The sequence below is a fragment of the Hibiscus syriacus genome, unplaced genomic scaffold, assembly GCF_006381635.1.
Source record: "Hibiscus syriacus cultivar Baekdansim isolate YM2019G1 unplaced genomic scaffold, ASM638163v2 tig00113725_pilon, whole genome shotgun sequence".
Classification (NCBI taxonomy): Eukaryota; Viridiplantae; Streptophyta; class Magnoliopsida; order Malvales; family Malvaceae; genus Hibiscus; species Hibiscus syriacus.
In genome coordinates this window covers 4,200,073-4,223,464 of record NW_024063471.1, presented here as the reverse complement: position 1 = coordinate 4,223,464, position 23,392 = coordinate 4,200,073, and the positions used below count along the sequence as shown (strand labels likewise).

The window sequence follows — 23,392 nt, the reverse complement described above, 5'->3', positions numbered from 1 at the left end:
TTTGTTGTAAGTGATGCATAATGGTTTTAAAAGTGTATTTTACAAAGTGTATATATATGAATGTGTTAAGGATTAGCGGGACAACTTCACTATCCATGGATGAGTGAGCAACTTGCTTTCCATATAAGGTTGATCATGACAACCATTTTCGATAAATGTTTCAAAGTATATTTTGAAAGTGTATATATGTATAATCTATGCATCATTTGATAACAACTCTTGTGAACTTGGATTAAATGGCTATTTGTTCTTAATGAGGCATTCAGATATGAAAGACATGCCTAGGAAAGAGTACTCTATGGTTTTCAATATGTGTTTGAACAAATGGTTATACAGGTAAGGTTGGTGCATTGAGAAATTCTCCGAGAAGATTACGGGGAATGTTGGTTCATTGAGTTTACTCTAAAAGTAGTGGTTTAGGACCTAGGTGAGTTCACAAATAAAATGGAGTTGTATGAAGTTCGTTTATCCAATGAGTGAGTTCTGTTTTGAACAAAAGGATATTGATATTAAATGGGAACTATGTACATAATATGTGTGACTTTGCCAAAAAAAGTAATTGTGCATGTGTACATTTGCTTTGTTGCATGATATATGATAATGAAAAACATGTGTATAATTTGGATTTTGTGTGCATTTATGGTGCATTATGTGTACATAGAACTATGACATGATGACATGATTATTAAGGTAGAAACAAGTGAGGAGTGAATCCATATAAGAGTTTTTCTTTAGCTTTGAAGTGAGCATCTCTTAGAATTTTAGTTATTTATTGGGCTTTCAACGTACACTAGTTGTTTAATACTTTTTCAGAGGATTAATAGCTGAGTTGGAGGCAAGGTGCAAGTATCCGGTGTGATCAAGCAAGGCAATATTAAATAAAATGTATGTGGTTTGTTTTCATAAAACGATAATTTGGGAGCCATTGAGACTTGGATAATCTTTGAGATGATAAACTTGTAATAATGTGGCGTGTTAGTTGGATTCTTTAATTTAAAATGAAGCTTGATGTCGGTTGGATGTTGTTTGAGGATGTTGAATTCATATGAATGTGTTGTTTGAATACCAAAATGACCAAACATTGAATTATGCCTTTAATAAGTATTTTATGTGCTTAGACAAGTGACACTGAGTGTACTAAGTATGCTAGAATCATAGGATGCATGAAATATCCCAAAATGCATAATTGGACTAGGTGACTTGTGCCAAAAGTGAACTTTTATGCAATATTTGACTTTTGATGCTAAATCGTTGTATGATGTTGTGACTTATGTTGTAAAACATTCTAAAAATGTATTCTGACATGTATGATGTGGTATGAAAGATTCCAAGCATGTATAAGGTCTCTAGGATTGATTATGTGAAAGTTTGGTGGCTTATTTATACATTTTTTTTTTGAGAATTCTGCATTTTTTCAGAAAAAATATCGATCCCTTAAAGGAAATAATCGTTCCCTTCCCAAAAAGGTCTGATCCCTAGCTTCAACGAATCGATCTCAAACCTACTATTTTGTAGAGGATTACTCCCCCGTGAAAAAAAGATTGATCTTTTCATTGTGTTTTCTATGGAAAATAGTAAAGTTGCATTCATTAAAGGTCCTAAGTGTCTCTAAGTCTTAGTTTGACCCTAGGATGTTTTTATAAGTTTAAAATGGTCCATAAATTGAATTACTAATTAATATTAGGCTTTAACTTGGAATTCGATGAGACTTGTTCTGTCACACTTTAATATACTGAATTTCATTATAAAGGAGTCAAATGCATAGTTGTTGTTCTTATATGACTTTTGGATTGTTTACGTTTTGGTAATTAGAAAAATATGTTCAATTATGTCCCTGTTTGTTATTCGATTAATATAGAAATTTATATGTCACTAATTAATGATTAATAATGAATAATTGTGACTTTAAAATGACATTTCAAGTTGAATTATTTGGGGGGTGAATTAACCATTTTACCCCTACTTAGTTAATAATATATTTCTTATAATGTGTAGGTTATTGAATATTGTTAATTGTTGTTTGTTAATCCGTTGTTTGCATGATGTTTTCTTTAAATTTAAATGCTTTCATATAGTATGCATGTTTAGAGTTTTTATTCTGTCTTATAAGTTTGAAATTTAATGTACGCTCATGTATCTGAGTTATTCTTCATGACTTTGTATAAGGTGTTACATTTGGTTTTATTAGAGCTATGTTAACGATGTTGTATGATTGTGTGTCGTGTTAGGAAAACGGGAACCACATTATTGTGTTTTATTTGAAAATTTTTGCAAGTCATGCCTTGATCACCAATGCGCTTCTTGCCTTATTTTGTTTAAATGTGTAGTGTTTAGCCTAGTTTGCTATGGGTTGCATCGTGATATTATGGGTGTTCCTTAGGGTAACTATCCTGCCACCGGAGCAAATGGAACATAGGTTAGAGGTGGTGCCAACAGACCCCCCCTGTGGCTCCACACTCAAATCCTCTGATCGATTTGTTGACTAAGACAATTATCGGTGCCTTTCATCGAGTCATTCCTAATGTTGCACTTGTTCCTATTCCAGTGCCAGTGGGTAGAGGTTGGTCGTTAGAGCGTTCGGACCGAGCCAACATTCACTAAGGATTTGCTTGAGAGTGTGGTGCGTATCTTGGACCAGATGGGTTGTTCCAATGAGGGAAAGTTGGGTTGTGTTGCACCTCTGTTGTAGGTTAATGTACATCGTTGGTGGACGATGATTAGAAGAAGTGTTGCCGATAATAGGTTGACATGATTGTATTTTCTAGAGGTGTTTAGGCAAACGTTTCTGGGAGCGCAGTATACGAACGTAACGAATAAAAAGTTTCTCGACTTGGTTCAAGGGCTGATGTCAGTGTTTGAGTATGATGTAGAGTTTATTCGCCTAAGTGAGTATGCTAGGGAGATAGTTTTGACTGAGATGGATAGGTGTAAGCGGTTCAAGGATGGTTTAAAAAGGAGATTCATGTGTATCTTGTTATCAGGTCTTTGGAGGTGTTTGATACCTTAGTGGACCAGGCTAGAGATGTTGAAATCACCTTGTTAGGTGATGCAATTCGAGAGTTTTCAGGAAAAAGGTCTGGAGATGCTGGTTCTTAGAGTCATCAGGCGAATAGAGGTCTAGGTTTTGATCATCGAGACGATCGTTATGATTCTGGTCAGAGGCAGACTGGTAGAGTGTCTACTCCAGCTGGTAGTTTTTAGTAGTCTTCACTCTATTTGACTTGTAACAATTTGCATCAGGTTAGAAGGTGAATTTTGACAAATCAAGCTTGTATTTCAGTCCAGCTACACTAGCAACAATTAAGGGTGTGCAAATCCAGGTACCTGCAACATCCAGGTCAGTGATTTCTCGGCTCGTGTCTCTACCCGGATGTTGCGGGTACTCGATAATCGGGTAACCGGTACCCTTTTTTTATTTTCAAATTATTAATTTTTAAAAAATATATACACAAATTTAAATGTTCGAAACTTCAAATTACATACTCCAACATCCGAACATAAAATTTAAAAGTTCGAAATACCAAATCTAATAATTCATAATATAAATATTTCATTATATATATAAACTAACCGGGTATCCGAAAAACTTCAATTTTGTGACTCGGGCTCGACCCAGGAATTGTCGGGTAGGGTACCCGACCCGGTCAGGTAAATATTTTTAGAAAATTACCCGGTTATTTTAGGTCTGGGTCAACCGGGTCAGGAAGTTTTGCACACCCCTAGCAGCAATGCATGATCTTTTGAGCAACATTTGTCGGGGTTCACTCTGTTGAAAACCCTAGTTTATATCTGGGTATGCCTTTGATTGTGAGGTGAAATAAAAACGCACTCTTTGGTTACCTCCATGATAAGGTCGTCTCTCATGCCCGGAACTGGAATAAAAATCTAATCTCTTATGATGGTCGTGCCGACTACATAAAGGGTTTTGATCAATCTAGTCCAGCTTATGTCATGGGTTGTTTCTTGCTTCCAGACGACATTATGTCAGATATGAATTCAGCCCTTCAAAATTATTGGTGGTCGGGATCCACTGAAACTCATGGCTAGCCTTTGGTGGCCTGGGACACTATTTGCACTCCAAAACGGGTTAATGGTCTTGGCTTCAGAGACTTTCATCTTTTCAACCTCGCCCTTATTGGAAAACAGATTTGGAAATATCTTCGCTTGCCGTCCAGCCTTGTGGCGAGAGTGCTATCCGCTAAGTACTTCCCTTCGGGAAATATTTTCAAGTCTACTCTTGGCCTCATCCGCCCTTTTCATGGAGAAGCATCTTTGTAGTGTTACAATCGTTAAGGGTGGCTTTTTACTGGCGGGTTGGTATAAATAGCTCAGCGCCTTCATTTAGATGTTTGGGGCGATTCTAGTCCGATAGTGTTGTAGACTAATTATGTTGACAGTCAAACTAATTTGGTGAGATGTTGTGATTTATGCTCGCAAATTCAACGATGTGGGATGAACCTCTTGTGCGCAGTGTTCTCTATTCGATGGTTGCAACCACTATACTCAATTGTCCAATCTCACTTATGTATTTAGATTTGATTGTGTGGTGTGGGCACTCTTCGGGTTCTTATTCTATTCGTTTGGGTTACTCAAGGCTCAATCGTCCTCATCATAATTCCAACATTGTCTCCCCTCTTTGGTTGTATCTGTCTCACCTTCAAACTTTGTCAAAAGTTCGTCTATTTGGTTTGAGGGTGGCTCATGAAGCGCTTTCAGTAGGAGTTCACCTAGCACGTGCTCAAATTTCTTAGGGGTGGTGTTGTATTTGCAGAGAGGAAACGGAAACTATCATGCATGCTCTAAGAGATTGTGTTGATGTTCAACATACTTATCATCTAACGGGTTTTACATCGGCTTTCTATTCTACTCTTTATTCATCTTTTGGGAGTTGGATTGAATAGATCATGCGATCCGAATCGCCTGCTCAGTTCCTCTAGATTCTTATGCTATGGTGGACTCCTTGGTATCGACATGATTTATTCCGGTACGAGGGTCGACTTCTACCGGGTTGACAAATCATAGCATCGGGGAATGCAATCCAAATGACATTAATCGGCTAGGCGATCATCCGGGACTAATGAACCATCTGAACCTCTGGCCATCGAGAGGTGGACTGCACCATTACCAGGAATGATAAAAGTAAATGTGGATGACACTTGTGCATCAAGTTCGACGATTTCGGCCATTGGGATTCTTGCCATGGATAACACTAGTCTTGTGTTAGCTGGCCATACACAGATCCTGCAAGTTCCTCCAGATCCTAGCCTTATTGAGTCGCATGCTCTGTGCTCTGGTATTCGCTTGGCATTATCCTTTGGCCCTACTGCTGTGGTTATTGAAAGTGATGCTCTCAACGTTGTTCAACAACTCCAACACCCTGAAAGTGATTGTTCAGTGATGACTTTTGTTTGGATGAAGCTCGTCAATTAATGGAATCTCATCCTCAACTTTCGGTTCACCATGTTAGGAGATCAGCCAACCTTGCTGCAGATGCTCTCGTACGTTGATCTTCCTCAACGTCCTCTACTGTCTCTTTTACTAATGCTTACCCGGGATGTATAGAGGACAATGTCCACTCTGATGTTTTTGAAATCTAATATATACAAGTGTTATCTTCAAAAAATAAATTAATATTATTATTTTTTATTTTGTAAAAGGGTATATGAGGCCCTTGTTCCTTTTTTTTTATTATTTTAAAAAAATTAATGTGATCATCGATTTTTTTTTTGCACTTAATGTGGTCTTCGAACTTAGAAAAATAACTCGATATGACTATTTGATCAACTATTTTCGTTGTTGACTGCTATGTTGCTGACGTGATATTTCACAGTGCTGGCGTGACGGTCTACGGTGTTAACGTGATAATTCACAATGACTGATGACGTGACAGATAAGCTAAATTAACTTTTTTAAATCCGAGATTCAAATTGATTTTTTTTTAAAGTTCAAGAGTTTATTTGATTTTTTATAAAATAAAATATTTTAAATTTAAAATACTACAAATGTATGTTAAACCTTTTAATCGATTGATTTTTTTAGCACATTTTAAAATTTGATTCTTTCACTCAAGTATTTTGTTTTCATCACTGTTGGTATTAATGTCATTATTTTAGAACACATAATAATGTTAGGAAGTATGGTACATCGTAGATAATTTAGAGTTAGTTATAAATTTTGGTATATTTAAAGAAATTTTTGGTATTAGTATGTTATATTATTAGAAAAGATATTTATGAATTAATAAATTTATGATTAAAATGATATAAATTTGATTACATGAAAAATATTTTTAATACAATATAAATAATTATTGAGAACTCATTTTATACATACTATTACGTAAATTTTACTCTTATTACATACTATTAGTAAATTTTACTCTTACTTTTAGATGATGTGTTATTTACTCGTATATTTAATATTTTAATATTTTTACTTTTTACTCGGGTTTAATTTTTCTTAATTTTATAATAAATATTTATTAATTTTAATATTTTTATTTAATAAATAATACTAATAATTAATGTTATTTTTATATTTAACTTTTTAATATTTTATATTTTAAATTTTAAATATTTTATTTTAAAAAATCAAATACTCCCTTTAACTTTTAAAAAAATTAATTTGATCATCGAACTTAAAAAAAATCAATTTAGCCTATGTACCACATCATTGGTCACGTCATCAGCCATCATGGGTTGTCATGTCAGCAACGTGGACTACCACATCAACACCGTAAAGTGTAATGTTAACATCGTAACGGTGAACGATATAAACTTTTAGTCAAAGGGTCACATTGAATTATTTTTCTAAGTTCAAAGGCTACATTAAATATAAAATAATTCGAGGGTCACATTAATTCTTTTAAAAAGTATATGGCCTCATGTACCCTTTTGTCTTTTTATTTTACAACTCATCGAAAGCTATATTATGGTCCCTATATTATTAATTGTTATATTTTAGACACTTTTTTTTATTAATATGTTTTAGATACTCATATTATTAAAAGGGGGAGGTTGCCATGAATGGGAACTTTACGTCAATCAAGATTAAAATGTTCCTTACTAATACAGCACAAGCTTAATCGGATAGCATTACTCTCATAAAGATAGTTAAGGGATATATTACCAAAATGTAACAACATGATAATGTAGGTGATAATAAGAGAAATTTTATTATTAGGGTAACAAAAGAAAAAAACTTTAACCTTAATTTTGTGATCAATTTGGTAATTTACCCTTTTATAATTGGCCCAAACCTACTTTATTGGCCCGAGTGAGTTCTGTTGCTCTTTCCTGTTTGGCAAACGAGAAAATATCTGTTTTCCTCTATTATATTTCTTTCCTAACATCTTCGTCCTAAAACCCTTATCTTTCTCTTTCAAATCCACCGTAATCTAAGCTTTTTTTTTGTTTTCTATTATTGCGAAGGGATTTACAGGTAATAGCTTCGCGCCTCACCCTTTTGTTTTTGTCTATTTAATCCTTTTTTTTTGTTTTTAATTGTTGGGGGTATTTTCTTTCTTCGAATTCCCGCTTCCAAATATGTAAATATGTAGTCTATTTTTTTGTGTGAAAAACATAAGGTAGGGCTAGCAAGTTTCGTTCAAAGTAACTCTAAATCTTATGCTCTGCACTGTTTACTCTGTGCCCTAATTCTTTTATCACACTAACATTTCATGTTCAACTGCGGATTTCGACTGATTTATTTAGTTTGAATTCTTTTTCATTGCAGGTATTTTTTCTTTGTTTTGCTTTGATTCTAAGTTAATTTTAATTATCGATTGGAAATGCCTGGGGTGATACCAATACTACCCCTGCCGGCACCACCGTCCGATGGAGATTTAGGTCCATTACCACCATCTCAGGTGCCGGAAACTCCAAATGAAGAGACTTCACCGATTGAAGAACAAAATAAAGCCAGCTCAATTGCAACCCACACTAGAACTATAGGAATCATTCATCCGCCTCCTGATATTAGGAATATTGTTGATAAAACTGCTCAGTTTGTCGCCAAGAATGGACCGGAATTTGAGAAACGAATCATAGCAAATAATGCTAACAATGTTAAGTTCAATTTCTTGACTAGTTCAGATCCCTACCATTCTTATTATCAACACAGGTTGTCCGAATTTCGATCTCAAAATCAGAACCAATCCAACTCCCAACAGCTGCAACCGGATTTACAGCCTGTTGATTCTGCTCCAATTGAGCCTGCTACAGCTGCGGCTGCTGATGGGAATGATTCAGCAGCGGCTGTAGCTAAGCCTGATCCTGCTGCTCTGTTTAGACTGCCGGTGAAGAGGAATCTTGAACCACCTGAATCTGCTCAGTATACTGTTAGACTCCCTGAAGGGATTACAGGGGAAGAGTTGGATATTATTAAGCTGACGGCACAGTTCGTCGCACGAAATGGGAAATCGTTCTTGACTGGATTGACTAGTAGGGAGATTAATAATCCCCAATTCAACTTTTTAAGGCCGACTCATAGTATGTTTACCTTTTTTACTGAACTTGCTGATGCATATTCCAAGGTGTTGATGCCACCTAAGGGTTTGACAGAGAAGTTGAGTAAGAGTGTTGTCGATATGACAACTGTGCTCGAGAGGTGCTTGCATAGGTTGGAATGGGAACTCTCACAGGAGCAAGCTAGACAGAAAGCAGAGGACGAGATTGAACAGGAGAGAATGCAAATGGCAATGATCGATTGGCATGATTTTGTTGTGGTTGAGACTATAGACTTTGCAGATGATGAGGATGAGGATTTGCCTCCTCCAATGACAATTGAGGAGGTCATAAGGAGGAGCAAGGTATCTACTATGGAAGAAGATGAAATTGTTGAGCCTGGAAAGGAGGTTGAAATGGAAATGGACGAAGAAGAGGTACAGCTTGTTGAGGAAGGCATGAGAGCGGCTAGCATTGAAGAGAATGATGGTGAAAAGAAACATGTAAGAGAAAATGAGGAACCTGAACCACCAATGAGAATTGTGAAGAACTGGAAGAGGCCTGAGGAGAGAATCCCTGCTGAAAGGGATCCTACCAAGTTTGTTGTTTCACCGATAACTGGTGAACTAATTCCCATTAATGAGATGTCGGAACATATGAGAATTTCCTTAATTGATCCCAAGTATAAGGAGCAGAAAGAGAGGATGTTTGCAAAGATTAGGGAGACAACTCTTGCTCAGGATGATGAGATATCAAGAAACATTGTTGGACTTGCACGCACACGTCCCGATATCTTCGGTACCACCGAGGAAGAAGTCTCTAATGCTGTCAAGGCAGAGATTGAGCAAAAGAAAGACGAGCAACCAAAACAGGTTATATGGGATGGTCATACTGGAAGCATTGGACGAACTGCAAATCAAGCTATATCTCAAAATATGATGGGAGAGGATCAAAATGATGCAGCTATCAACAATGCTCAGTACCTTCCTGGTCCTGCTGCTCCTCCTCGACCTGGTGTTCCATCAGTTCGACCCCTTCCCCCACCACCTGGGCTAGCTTTAAATTTCCCTCGTGTTCCTTCAAACGCTCCCCAATATTCTGCAGCTTCGAGTGGTGGGCTTCCTATGTCATTACCTCAACCTCGACCCATGGGTGTTCAAATGATGCAATCTATTCGTCCACCACCACCTCCAATGCAAATGGCGCCTGGCCAACCACACATGATGATGAATCGACCAACCCAAATGCCTCCATCAATGTCCATGAATGCTCCTGTGCCCCCTCCTCCGGGTTCTCAGTTTACCCCTGTGTCAGTTCCTAGACCCTTTGCCCCTCTTACCGTCCCACCACCTGCCATGCCTATGATGCAGCCACCACCACTGTTGCCCCAAGGAATGCCTCCACCGCCACCACCCACAGAAGCTCCTCCACCACTTCCTGATGAACCCGAGCCAAAGAAACAGAAGCTTGATGATTTCATGCTTGTTCCTGAAGATCAGTTCCTTGCTCAACATCCGGTACGAGGATCCCTTGCCCTAATTCCAAAGTACTTTTTATTTACTTGTTTCATTGTACCTCTAACAACTGTTGATTGGGATCTCTTTTAGGGACCTGCTCGTATTACTGTATCAGTACCAAACCTCGATGAAGGGAATCTCAAAGGACAACTTCTGGAGATCACGGTGCAGGCCTTATCCGAAACGGTTAGCAGTTTGAAGGAGAAAATTTCAGGGGAGATCCAGCTTCCTTCGAACAAACAGAAACTCAGTGGAAAAGCTGGGTTCCTGAAGGACAATATGACCCTTGCATATTACAACATTGGAGCAGGAGAAACACTGGCTCTTTCATTAAGGGAGCGTGGTGGGAGGAAAAGATGAGAGGTTTCGAACCAGGCGATTTTAAGGTTTGTGTTTGAATTTGGAAACTATTGTGGGAATCTTTTGGTGATTACATTTGCATTGGTTGGGTCATGCATTATCACGAATTTATGTTTAGTATAGGATTTTGCTAAAGATCAGGTGATGTTATCTGTTATTTTTGTTTTGAAGGATTTTACAATAGATTCTTTTTCTCTCCTTAAAGCTAAACTTAAGCTCCCATTGGTTATACTGCTAGTTAAAAAAATGTTCAGTTATATATTTTGGAGATATAAGTCAGTAATTTTGATGATGTGTAATTATGCTCGTGGTAACTGTACTCTCTACATTTAAGATTTAGTTCCTCTACTCGTAATTCTGGGAATTAAGTCCCTCTACACCTATTATTTTGTTTAATAATTGAAGTTCAATCAATAACCCCATTAAAGGACTTCCATTATTTTGGATTATGTGACATTTTAAAATAAAATATTTGTTCATGTGGATAATTTAAAGCACATCCCATATTAAGAAAAGAAAAACTTAAATCTCACATTCAACGTTTTTATTTGCTTATTTGACCTCCAATGCATGACACAGAGGCCGCACGAGTTAAACTATTTTTTTTTAAAATGTCACATAATCAATTTTAATGGAAGTCCTTTGACGGGTGTTACCAATTGGATTTCAATTATTAAATCAAAATAGGGACTAAATTCCTTAGATTAAAAGTTGGGGTATTTAAAGTCAAATGTGTGAGCAGTACTCTGAGTGAAAGCAACGGGAGGCTGGTTCGCATAGATTAATCAGTGTTCTGCTCCTTGCAAAACAGTTGAATTTGAATCATATGGTTATGAGCTTGATGCTGTCTCTATTACTAGTTTTATGAAAAGTTCTCATTCAAAGAAGAGGTTATCAAATTCCTTATTTTCGATTGCAGGACAATGTTGAACCTCTTCAAGATGACTCGGATTATCGATACTCTCCATGTGCCTTAGGTAGAAGGAGTGATTTTAACATGTATGGAAATTTTGATTTTAGTTGTGTAATGGTGTCAACTTGGATTGTAGTTCTTAATTTGTTTTTATTCAACCTCTTGTTTTGGTGAATGCTATATTATTCCTACTCCTAATTTCTCTTTGATGGAACTTTCCTTTGTTACCAAAAAAAGAGCATAATTAAATCCTATTTTATGATTGAATCTTTTGAGGGAAAATAAAAAAGGAAAGGCCAAGAATTTGGTGAACAAGAAGAAACCAGTTATTTTGTTTTTACAGGAGACAAAATTGTCGAATTTTAAACTGTCAGTGGTGAGAAGGTTATCGGGGAACCTTTTGAATGGGCTTCAAAGAGTCAGTTTGAGTGTGTCTTCATAAATGTTTACGGACCAGCAATTGATTCTGAGAAGGGGGCGTTTTTTTGATGACTTATTGTCTTTTGTATGAGGCAGAATCTTCCTCTGTGCCTAGGTGGTGATTTTAACGCTTATTTATCACCAGAGAAAAGTGGGGTATCTCAGAATAGACACAGCATGAATTTACTCAGAACCTTCATCCAACAAGTCGAACTCGTTGATTTGCCACTAACAGGGGACGATTCACGTGGTGCAACAACAGAGAAAGGCCTACGCTTGTAAGATTAGATCGGTTCCTGGCAAGTGACGTCTTTTTGGAGGGCTTTCCAAATTTGGCGCAAAATTTGCTTCAGCGGTCTTTGTCGGACCATAATGCAATTGAGTTAGCAAATGAAGATTTTGATTGGGGACCAAAGCCATTCAGATCTTTTAACTACCTGTTGGAAGATGAAGGGTTCGTGAAAATGGTGGATTCGGAAATCATCCGACTGTCAAAGAAGAACAATAGAAGTGGTATCTTAAGCATGCTTAGAGACACCAAAAAAGAAATTAAGAAGTGGTCTGGCAGCAAGATGTCAAAATTATCAGAGGATATTCGAATCCTAGAAAAGAAGGAAGAACCTGTTCAGAAAACAAAATATGAAAGCAAGGTTTAATCCGTTTTAGTGGGGAGAGGAAAAATGAATTCTGTTCCTACATTTTATGTTTTATACTAGACCCGAAGACCCATTTGGACCACTTGGATCCGCGCCTAGAAAATGGGTAGGGTGAATGTCCTCTCTTGTGTCCTTTTCATGTGATCACACTTTTATTTTTTTAAAACGTACCATACTTTTCCTTAATTTATTTTGATTTTGTTTCTTTTTATACATATTTAATTTTTTTCCATAATATACATTTTTGGCCCATTATTAATTCCTAAAATTATTTTTATCTCCTTGATCTTTGATTTGAGTTTTGTATTTTAAATTAAACTTTCCTTTTAATTTCAAACTATTTTAAATTTATTTTGTTTTAAAAAATATCCCTCGATTCCATAAATCTGAGAGGCCACTTCTTTTCATTTTGTTTCCTTTTTAAAGTAAATTCGTCTTGAAGGTTACTAATTTATTCTAGCCGGCTATTTATTTGATTTTGATTTGACTCTTTTGTTCCTTAATATGCGCGAGTTGCACTTTTTTCCCATGTTTGTACTTTCTTTTTCTATTTTCTTCTACTTTGTTTCATTTTATTTGTTTAGTACCTTGACATTTTAGGCAATTTTATAAAAAAAATAACCCAAAAATTAAAAAACAAAATACAACAACACCCTTTATCGAATATATACCAAATTAGTCCCATCCTGACAAGAAAGGTGGAGGAGGCTTAGGTGGACAGAAAGTGTGTCCCTTGGTGTGCGCTTTCCAGGAAAAATGTTGACATGGAAAACACGTGTTAGACATGTTTCATAGGGAGAGCCTTTCAAATAAAAATCACTCGATTTTAAGGTTAGGATGGATGAGCGGGTTAGGTTTTATTAGGTTAAGTGGTTTAGGGTTAGAGTTAAATTAGAAAAAAATAGTTAACCTGAAATTAAAAAACAAACCATAAACTTATAATCATGAACATTGAAAAATATTTATAAAATATTAATAATGTTTATATGATAAAATATTAAATTAAAGTACATAAAATAGAAGAGAATAAAAGAAAGTACAAGAAAATAAAATCACATAAATTGAAATATTAAAAAATAAAATTACATAAGTAGTGGTCAATGGTTAACAGATGATAAAAGAGATGAACATTTTTTTCCTATTATGGTCTAGGTTTTTGCATTGCCCACATCTTTTGTTTTCTTTTGGTGTCTATTAAATCTGGTATAATTGTAAGTCAAGTCTGAATCTTATTTGGATCTTTTTCATTACATATGGGGGAATTCAAATTCATATACCTTGAATACTTGTGAAAGTTGATATATGGGATTAACATAACTTTTATAGTCTAAATGGGAATGTGAACAAGCTGTTATGACATGGGATCATGGATACTTCAGAGTTTGAAAAATTCATCAGTCAGACCACCTTTCTTTTATATTAACTCTGAGAGAGTTAGATTCAATACCTTGAAGAGGTCGTGATATTTCTATGACACGAAATAATTCATGGATGCGAGAATTTTTTTTACCAACATTCCATTTGATGTTGTAACTTTTTTCTGTAGATCTGCTAATAATCTTGGGTGATAAACATGACCATTTGCATCCATGTAAGAGCTTGTCCCTCGAGTTTGACAAAAAGCTTACAAAAAAAAAAGTCCTTTTAGCCAAAGTAGTTCCTGGTAAATGACATGCCCCCTTCATGGTCGAATTGATAGCCTCAGCTAAGTTGGTTGTCATATGTCCATATCGATATCCTCCATCATATGCATTTGTCCACATTTTTTGTTGATGGCTCTGATGTAATTGTATCCTTCCTAATTTTTTCCTTGCAACTCGTGAATCATAAACTCAAACATTTGAGGTAAGAGTTCGTAACCTAAGCCATATGTACTACTTAGTGTGATCCATAAATAGATAAAATGAAAATGATTGAGAAACGAATTGAGAAAAATAACAAACCCATGCGAATAATTAATTGTGTTCATCATTCTTCTTATATTTTCCATGATAGTTTGTAACAATGTGTTTGATACAGAGACGATGCTGGATTTGTGGGGGTTTCCACATTGGACCCAAAGAGTCCATTGCTGCTTTGATCCTATCTCCTTGGTCTGAAATGATGCAAATGTGTTCCCTGGTGATAACATGTAGCCATAGATTTTTCAAGAAAAAAGCCTAAGACTCTGTAACTTCTCCTTCAACAGGGGTAAAAACAACGAGAAGAATGTTGCGATTACCATCTTGGACAACTTCCAATAATAAAACTTGCTTGTATTTTCCATACAAGAATGTTCCATCAATTTGAACCACGAGTTTGCAGTATTTCACCGCATTAATGCACTGTGGGTAAGTTTCAAAAACACGGTAGAATTGACATCGATCTCGAAGCACTCATTCATTCTCGTATGCATGATGAATTTCAAACTCAATTATTGTCTTAGGATTCAGTCTTTCCATTACTTTAAACCAACTAAGTAGCTCATTGTAAGATGAATTTCACCCGCCGTGTAGTTTTATAATGACATTTTGTTTTGCCTTCCATACTTTTCTATAGGAGACGGTGTACCACTATTGAGATTGTATAGCAAAAATGAGCACTACAATAGCTATGTGAGAGTTTGCTTTGACCATGGACATAATGGCTTGGCAAATAATGTTGGAGTTCAAATTTGGATGGTCCTGGTTAATCCCCTTGCATAACATAGATGCTCATTTTGTCCAAGGTCTTTTTTCGAGCTTATTTAAATAAAATTATTTTTGTTAGTTCATTTTCAATAATGTTAATAACGTCTATTAGATATAAATGGCAAAAATCTTCAGATAATTCATTGAAAAAATAATTTCTTCAAATATTATTGTCGAAGAATTATTTGTTGAAATGGGGTGATTACTACAGTAATCTGTTTGGTCGCCAGGTGATCCAAACAACCTATGCAGGTCGCCATGCAAGCCGAACGACCTGTGCAGGTCGCCATGCAAGCCATGCGAATCCGGGAACCCATTAGTGCTTAAAAGTTGTTGCCCTCGACTCCCTGCAGCACTGTTCCATACAAGCTGAATACGTTATGCAATTCCTTGAAGACTCCATAATTTCTATGCGTCTTCAGCATTTGCACAGCTAAAAAGTTATTGCCCTCGACTCCCTGCGGCACTGTTCCATGCACAGCTAAAATAGTGCTGCCCTTGACTCCCTTAAACATTGCTCTATGCACACCTAAAGCATGGAGTCTTAATTTTGAACACCTTAAAGTCGCATAGAAATCTTGGAGATTTCCACAAGTTGCGTCACTTACAATGCATCTTCAATAATTACTGTTCAAAACACCCCATCGTGAGAAATAAAATTTGGGGTGGACTACTTGGGGAATTGTTTTTTCCAAAAGCCTTATCGTGGTTGTTTTGCCGATATAAATACCTAGGTTAGGATCTTATTACATATGAATATTAGATGTATAAATATATTATTATATGTAGGTATATTTGTATCATATATGTGTATAGATACTTGTGGACATTAGATTTTGTTTGGATCTATAGTTTATTAATATTAGTATTTATAATGACTTAGGATTATTTCTATGCCTATAGTTTTTAATTTTAATAGTTTATATAAGTTCGTTAGCTACCATTATTATGGACATGTGTATCTTGTAATTATTGATTAACTATGGTTTTTTATTTCTTTTGTATTTTTATTATAAGTTTAGTATTATTCTTGCTTGTTTTTATAATGACGTTAGTACATATTTATTTTTGGTGTCGTTATTATGTTTACTATTAGGGTATTATTATGGTATTATGGTGATACTAGTATTACTATGATTTTTTTATATAGCCTTTGGTTGTTATTTAAAATTTCATTATAATATTAAATTTTTAATATCTTACGTTTTTAATTTCAGAGGTGTTACAAATTACAAAACAGACCCGAGTCTGTTAAAGTCCAACAACTAAGGAAGCTTACATGACCCAATATTACGAGGGCCCAACCAACAGGCCTAACAGTGAAAAACCCTAACGACCCATGTTTACTAAGGTTGCTGGAAACCCTAGAAAGCCATGTTCAGCCACCGCCAGTAACGCCAGTAATCACACCTGAAGTCAGCTGCCGTCGTCACTGCCGTTTGCCCTAGTTGATCCGGCAGTAGTGTTAATTGCTGACAAGAGGTTAACTACCACCACTGTTTCATAACAGTAACAACTCCAATCAAATCAAGAAAAAGAAAAAGAAAAAGAAAAGTAGAGAACAATATGACTCCACTTACCCCACGTTGGAGGGGGATTGTCCCAGGTTAATATAATTTTAATATACAGTTTTACCGAATATATTAAAAGATATTTAATAAATTTGGTTTAGCGCTATCAAAAATGTTGAGTAATAATAATGTAGTAGGTCTAAATCATGAAGAAATATAAAAAAATTGACAACCGACAAACTTAGGTTGTCGGTTTATGTCGATACTTTATAAAAATATATCGATCCACATCAATATAACAGGAAAAAATATGACAAAACCGGTCACGAAAAGACAAAACCGGTAAAGCGCTACCAGATATATTGCACGTGTCGATACTTTAATATAAGTATCGACACATTGTGACTTTAAAGGAGAAGCAATTTTAGCGCCTATAAAGTGTCGATTCTTTATAAATATGTATCGATCTACAATGATATAACAGGTAAAAATATGACAAAATCGGTCAGGAAAAGACAAAACCGGTAAAGAGATACCAGATATATTGCAAGTGTCGATACTTTAATATAAATATCGACACATTGTGAATTTAAAGGAGAAACAGTTTTAGCGCCTATAAAGTGTCGATTCTTTATAAATATGTATCGATCTACAACGATATAACATGTAAAAAAATGACAAAACCGATCAGGAAAAGACAAAACCGGTAAAGAGATACCAGATATATTGCAAGTGTCGATACTTTAATATAAGTATCGACACATTGTGAATTTAAAGGAGAAACAGTTTCAGCGCTATAAAGTGTCGATTCTTTATAAATATGTATCGATCCACAACGATATAACATGTAAAAATTTCCCTCGTGTTCCTTCAAACGCTCCCCAATATTCTGCAGCTTCGAGTGGTGGGCTTCCTATGTCATTACCTCAACCTCGACCCATGGGTGTTCAAATGATGCAATCTATTCGTCCACCACCACCTCCAATGCAAATGGCGCCTGGCCAACCACACATGATGATGAATCGACCAACCCAAATGCCTCCATCAATGTCCATGAATGCTCCTGTGCCCCCTCCTCCGGGTTCTCAGTTTACCCCTGTGTCAGTTCCTAGACCCTTTGCCCCTCTTACCGTCCCACCACCTGCCATGCCTATGATGCAGCCACCACCACTGTTGCCCCAAGGAATGCCTCCACCGCCACCACCCACAGAAGCTCCTCCACCACTTCCTGATGAACCCGAGCCAAAGAAACAGAAGCTTGATGATTTCATGCTTGTTCCTGAAGATCAGTTCCTTGCTCAACATCCGGTACGAGGATCCCTTGCCCTAATTCCAAAGTACTTTTTATTTACTTGTTTCATTGTACCTCTAACAACTGTTGATTGGGATCTCTTTTAGGGACCTGCTCGTATTACTGTATCAGTACCAAACCTCGATGAAGGGAATCTCAAAGGACAACTTCTGGAGATCACGGTGCAGGCCTTATCCGAAACGGTTAGCAGTTTGAAGGAGAAAATTTCAGGGGAGATCCAGCTTCCTTCGAACAAACAGAAACTCAGTGGAAAAGCTGGGTTCCTGAAGGACAATATGACCCTTGCATATTACAACATTGGAGCAGGAGAAACACTGGCTCTTTCATTAAGGGAGCGTGGTGGGAGGAAAAGATGAGAGGTTTCGAACCAGGCGATTTTAAGGTTTGTGTTTGAATTTGGAAACTATTGTGGGAATCTTTTGGTGATTACATTTGCATTGGTTGGGTCATGCATTATCACGAATTTATGTTTAGTATAGGATTTTGCTAAAGATCAGGTGATGTTATCTGTTATTTTTGTTTTGAAGGATTTTACAATAGATTCTTTTTCTCTCCTTAAAGCTAAACTTAAGCTCCCATTGGTTATACTGCTAGTTAAAAAAATGTTCAGTTATATATTTTGGAGATATAAGTCAGTAATTTTGATGATGTGTAATTATGCTCGTGGTAACTGTACTCTCTACATTTAAGATTTAGTTCCTCTACTCGTAATTCTGGGAATTAAGTCCCTCTACACCTATTATTTTGTTTAATAATTGAAGTTCAATCAATAACCCCATTAAAGGACTTCCATTATTTTGGATTATGTGACATTTTAAAATAAAATATTTGTTCATGTGGATAATTTAAAGCACATCCCATATTAAGAAAAGAAAAACTTAAATCTCACATTCAACGTTTTTATTTGCTTATTTGACCTCCAATGCATGACACAGAGGCCGCACGAGTTAAACTATTTTTTTTTTAAAATGTCACATAATCAATTTTAATGGAAGTCCTTTGACGGGTGTTACCAATTGGATTTCAATTATTAAATCAAAATAGGGACTAAATTCCTTAGATTAAAAGTTGGGGTATTTAAAGTCAAATGTGTGAGCAGTACTCTGAGTGAAAGCAACGGGAGGCTGGTTCGCATAGATTAATCAGTGTTCTGCTCCTTGCAAAACAGTTGAATTTGAATCATATGGTTATGAGCTTGATGCTGTCTCTATTACTAGTTTTATGAAAAGTTCTCATTCAAAGAAGAGGTTATCAAATTCCTTATTTTCGATTGCAGGACAATGTTGAACCTCTTCAAGATGACTCGGATTATCGATACTCTCCATGTGCCTTAGGTAGAAGGAGTGATTTTAACATGTATGGAAATTTTGATTTTAGTTGTGTAATGGTGTCAACTTGGATTGTAGTTCTTAATTTGTTTTTATTCAACCTCTTGTTTTGGTGAATGCTATATTATTCCTACTCCTAATTTCTCTTTGATGGAACTTTCCTTTGTTACCAAAAAAAGAGCATAATTAAATCCTATTTTATGATTGAATCTTTTGAGGGAAAATAAAAAAGGAAAGGCCAAGAATTTGGTGAACAAGAAGAAACCAGTTATTTTGTTTTTACAGGAGACAAAATTGTCGAATTTTAAACTGTCAGTGGTGAGAAGGTTATCGGGGAACCTTTTGAATGGGCTTCAAAGAGTCAGTTTGAGTGTGTCTTCATAAATGTTTACGGACCAGCAATTGATTCTGAGAAGGGGGCGTTTTTTTGATGACTTATTGTCTTTTGTATGAGGCAGAATCTTCCTCTGTGCCTAGGTGGTGATTTTAACGCTTATTTATCACCAGAGAAAAGTGGGGTATCTCAGAATAGACACAGCATGAATTTACTCAGAACCTTCATCCAACAAGTCGAACTCGTTGATTTGCCACTAACAGGGGACGATTCACGTGGTGCAACAACAGAGAAAGGCCTACGCTTGTAAGATTAGATCGGTTCCTGGCAAGTGACGTCTTTTTGGAGGGCTTTCCAAATTTGGCGCAAAATTTGCTTCAGCGGTCTTTGTCGGACCATAATGCAATTGAGTTAGCAAATGAAGATTTTGATTGGGGACCAAAGCCATTCAGATCTTTTAACTACCTGTTGGAAGATGAAGGGTTCGTGAAAATGGTGGATTCGGAAATCATCCGACTGTCAAAGAAGAACAATAGAAGTGGTATCTTAAGCATGCTTAGAGACACCAAAAAAGAAATTAAGAAGTGGTCTGGCAGCAAGATGTCAAAATTATCAGAGGATATTCGAATCCTAGAAAAGAAGGAAGAACCTGTTCAGAAAACAAAATATGAAAGCAAGGTTTAATCCGTTTTAGTGGGGAGAGGAAAAATGAATTCTGTTCCTACATTTTATGTTTTATACTAGACCCGAAGACCCATTTGGACCACTTGGATCCGCGCCTAGAAAATGGGTAGGGTGAATGTCCTCTCTTGTGTCCTTTTCATGTGATCACACTTTTATTTTTTTAAAACGTACCATACTTTTCCTTAATTTATTTTGATTTTGTTTCTTTTTATACATATTTAATTTTTTTCCATAATATACATTTTTGGCCCATTATTAATTCCTAAAATTATTTTTATCTCCTTGATCTTTGATTTGAGTTTTGTATTTTAAATTAAACTTTCCTTTTAATTTCAAACTATTTTAAATTTATTTTGTTTTAAAAAATATCCCTCGATTCCATAAATCTGAGAGGCCACTTCTTTTCATTTTGTTTCCTTTTTAAAGTAAATTCGTCTTGAAGGTTACTAATTTATTCTAGCCGGCTATTTATTTGATTTTGATTTGACTCTTTTGTTCCTTAATATGCGCGAGTTGCACTTTTTTCCCATGTTTGTACTTTCTTTTTCTATTTTCTTCTACTTTGTTTCATTTTATTTGTTTAGTACCTTGACATTTTAGGCAATTTTATAAAAAAAATAACCCAAAAATTAAAAAACAAAATACAACACCACCCTTTATCGAATATATACCAAATTAGTCCCATCCTGACAAGAAAGGTGGAGGAGGCTTAGGTGGACAGAAAGTGTGTCCCTTGGTGTGCGCTTTCCAGGAAAAATGTTGACATGGAAAACACGTGTTAGACATGTTTCATAGGGAGAGCCTTTCAAATAAAAATCACTCGATTTTAAGGTTAGGATGGATGAGCGGGTTAGGTTTTATTAGGTTAAGTGGTTTAGGGTTAGAGTTAAATTAGAAAAAAATAGTTAACCTGAAATTAAAAAACAAACCATAAACTTATAATCATGAACATTGAAAAATATTTATAAAATATTAATAATGTTTATATGATAAAATATTAAATTAAAGTACATAAAATAGAAGAGAATAAAAGAAAGTACAAGAAAATAAAATCACATAAATTGAAATATTAAAAAATAAAATTACATAAGTAGTGGTCAATGGTTAACAGATGATAAAAGAGATGAACATTTTTTTCCTATTATGGTCTAGGTTTTTGCATTGCCCACATCTTTTGTTTTCTTTTGGTGTCTATTAAATCTGGTATAATTGTAAGTCAAGTCTGAATCTTATTTGGATCTTTTTCATTACATATGGGGGAATTCAAATTCATATACCTTGAATACTTGTGAAAGTTGATATATGGGATTAACATAACTTTTATAGTCTAAATGGGAATGTGAACAAGCTGTTATGACATGGGATCATGGATACTTCAGAGTTTGAAAAATTCATCAGTCAGACCACCTTTCTTTTATATTAACTCTGAGAGAGTTAGATTCAATACCTTGAAGAGGTCGTGATATTTCTATGACACGAAATAATTCATGGATGCGAGAATTTTTTTTACCAACATTCCATTTGATGTTGTAACTTTTTTCTGTAGATCTGCTAATAATCTTGGGTGATAAACATGACCATTTTGCATCCATGTAAGAGCTTGTCCCTCGAGTTTGACAAAAAGCTTACAAAAAAAAAAGTCCTTTTAGCCAAAGTAGTTCCTGGTAAATGACATGCCCCCTTCATGGTCGAATTGATAGCCTCAGCTAAGTTGGTTGTCATATGTCCATATCGATATCCTCCATCATATGCATTTGTCCACATTTTTTGTTGATGGCTCTGATGTAATTGTATCCTTCCTAATTTTTTCCTTGCAACTCGTGAATCATAAACTCAAACATTTGAGGTAAGAGTTCGTAACCTAAGCCATATGTACTACTTAGTGTGATCCATAAATAGATAAAATGAAAATGATTGAGAAACGAATTGAGAAAAATAACAAACCCATGCGAATAATTAATTGTGTTCATCATTCTTCTTATATTTTCCATGATAGTTTGTAACAATGTGTTTGATACAGAGACGATGCTGGATTTGTGGGGGTTTCCACATTGGACCCAAAGAGTCCATTGCTGCTTTGATCCTATCTCCTTGGTCTGAAATGATGCAAATGTGTTCCCTGGTGATAACATGTAGCCATAGATTTTTCAAGAAAAAAGCCTAAGACTCTGTAACTTCTCCTTCAACAGGGGTAAAAACAACGAGAAGAATGTTGCGATTACCATCTTGGACAACTTCCAATAATAAAACTTGCTTGTATTTTCCATACAAGAATGTTCCATCAATTTGAACCACGAGTTTGCAGTATTTCACCGCATTAATGCACTGTGGGTAAGTTTCAAAAACACGGTAGAATTGACATCGATCTCGAAGCACTCATTCATTCTCGTATGCATGATGAATTTCAAACTCAATTATTGTCTTAGGATTCAGTCTTTCCATTACTTTAAACCAACTAAGTAGCTCATTGTAAGATGAATTTCACCCGCCGTGTAGTTTTATAATGACATTTTGTTTTGCCTTCCATACTTTTCTATAGGAGACGGTGTACCACTATTGAGATTGTATAGCAAAAATGAGCACTACAATAGCTATGTGAGAGTTTGCTTTGACCATGGACATAATGGCTTGGCAAATAATGTTGGAGTTCAAATTTGGATGGTCCTGGTTAATCCCCTTGCATAACATAGATGCTCATTTTGTCCAAGGTCTTTTTTCGAGCTTATTTAAATAAAATTTTTTGTTAGTTCATTTTCAATAATGTTAATAACGTCTATTAGATATAAATGGCAAAAATCTTCAGATAATTCATTGAAAAAATAATTTCTTCAAATATTATTGTCGAAGAATTATTTGTTGAAATGGGGTGATTACTACAGTAATCTGTTTGGTCGCCAGGTGATCCAAACAACCTATGCAGGTCGCCATGCAAGCCGAACGACCTGTGCAGGTCGCCATGCAAGCCATGCGAATCCGGGAACCCATTAGTGCTTAAAAGTTGTTGCCCTCGACTCCCTGCAGCACTGTTCCATACAAGCTGAATACGTTATGCAATTCCTTGAAGACTCCATAATTTCTATGCGTCTTCAGCATTTGCACAGCTAAAAAGTTATTGCCCTCGACTCCCTGCGGCACTGTTCCATGCACAGCTAAAATAGTGCTGCCCTTGACTCCCTTAAACATTGCTCTATGCACACCTAAAGCATGGAGTCTTAATTTTTGAACACCTTAAAGTCGCATAGAA

The 23,392-nt window shown here is 35.8% G+C and overlaps 1 protein-coding gene across 2 annotated transcripts; it reads left to right on the top strand.

The window, feature by feature from the left end:
• Positions 1-7,747: 7,747 nt before the first annotated feature.
• On the top strand, positions 7,748-19,217 carry LOC120187616 (probable splicing factor 3A subunit 1). Of its 2 annotated transcripts, XM_039191299.1 has the most exons (4): positions 7,748-9,506; positions 17,344-17,798; positions 17,889-18,184; positions 19,079-19,217. In XM_039191299.1, the coding sequence occupies exons 1-3, from the start codon at positions 7,790-7,792 to the stop codon at positions 18,156-18,158; spliced, it is 2,442 nt and encodes an 813-aa protein (XP_039047230.1). In that variant the 5' UTR covers positions 7,748-7,789; the 3' UTR covers positions 18,159-18,184; positions 19,079-19,217. The 2 variants fall into 2 exon arrangements, with proteins under 2 accessions (XP_039047230.1, XP_039047228.1); XM_039191297.1 differs by lacking the exons at positions 17,344-17,798; positions 17,889-18,184; positions 19,079-19,217 and adding exons at positions 10,052-10,347; positions 11,241-11,382 and having other exon boundaries at positions 7,749-9,961.
• Positions 19,218-23,392: the final 4,175 nt, after the last annotated feature.

Bases quoted from the DNA above. Each gene is read 5' to 3' on its own strand.
- LOC120187616 (XM_039191299.1), top strand. From the start codon at position 7,790: ATGCCTGGGGTGATACCAATACTACCCCTGCCGGCACCACCGTCCGAT. The intron at 9,507-17,343 runs ATTTCCCTCGTG...TAACATGTAAAA, and splicing joins ACCACCTGGGCTAGCTTTAA to ATTTCCCTCGTGTTCCTTCA. The intron at 17,799-17,888 runs GTACGAGGATCC...GATCTCTTTTAG, and splicing joins AGTTCCTTGCTCAACATCCG to GGACCTGCTCGTATTACTGT.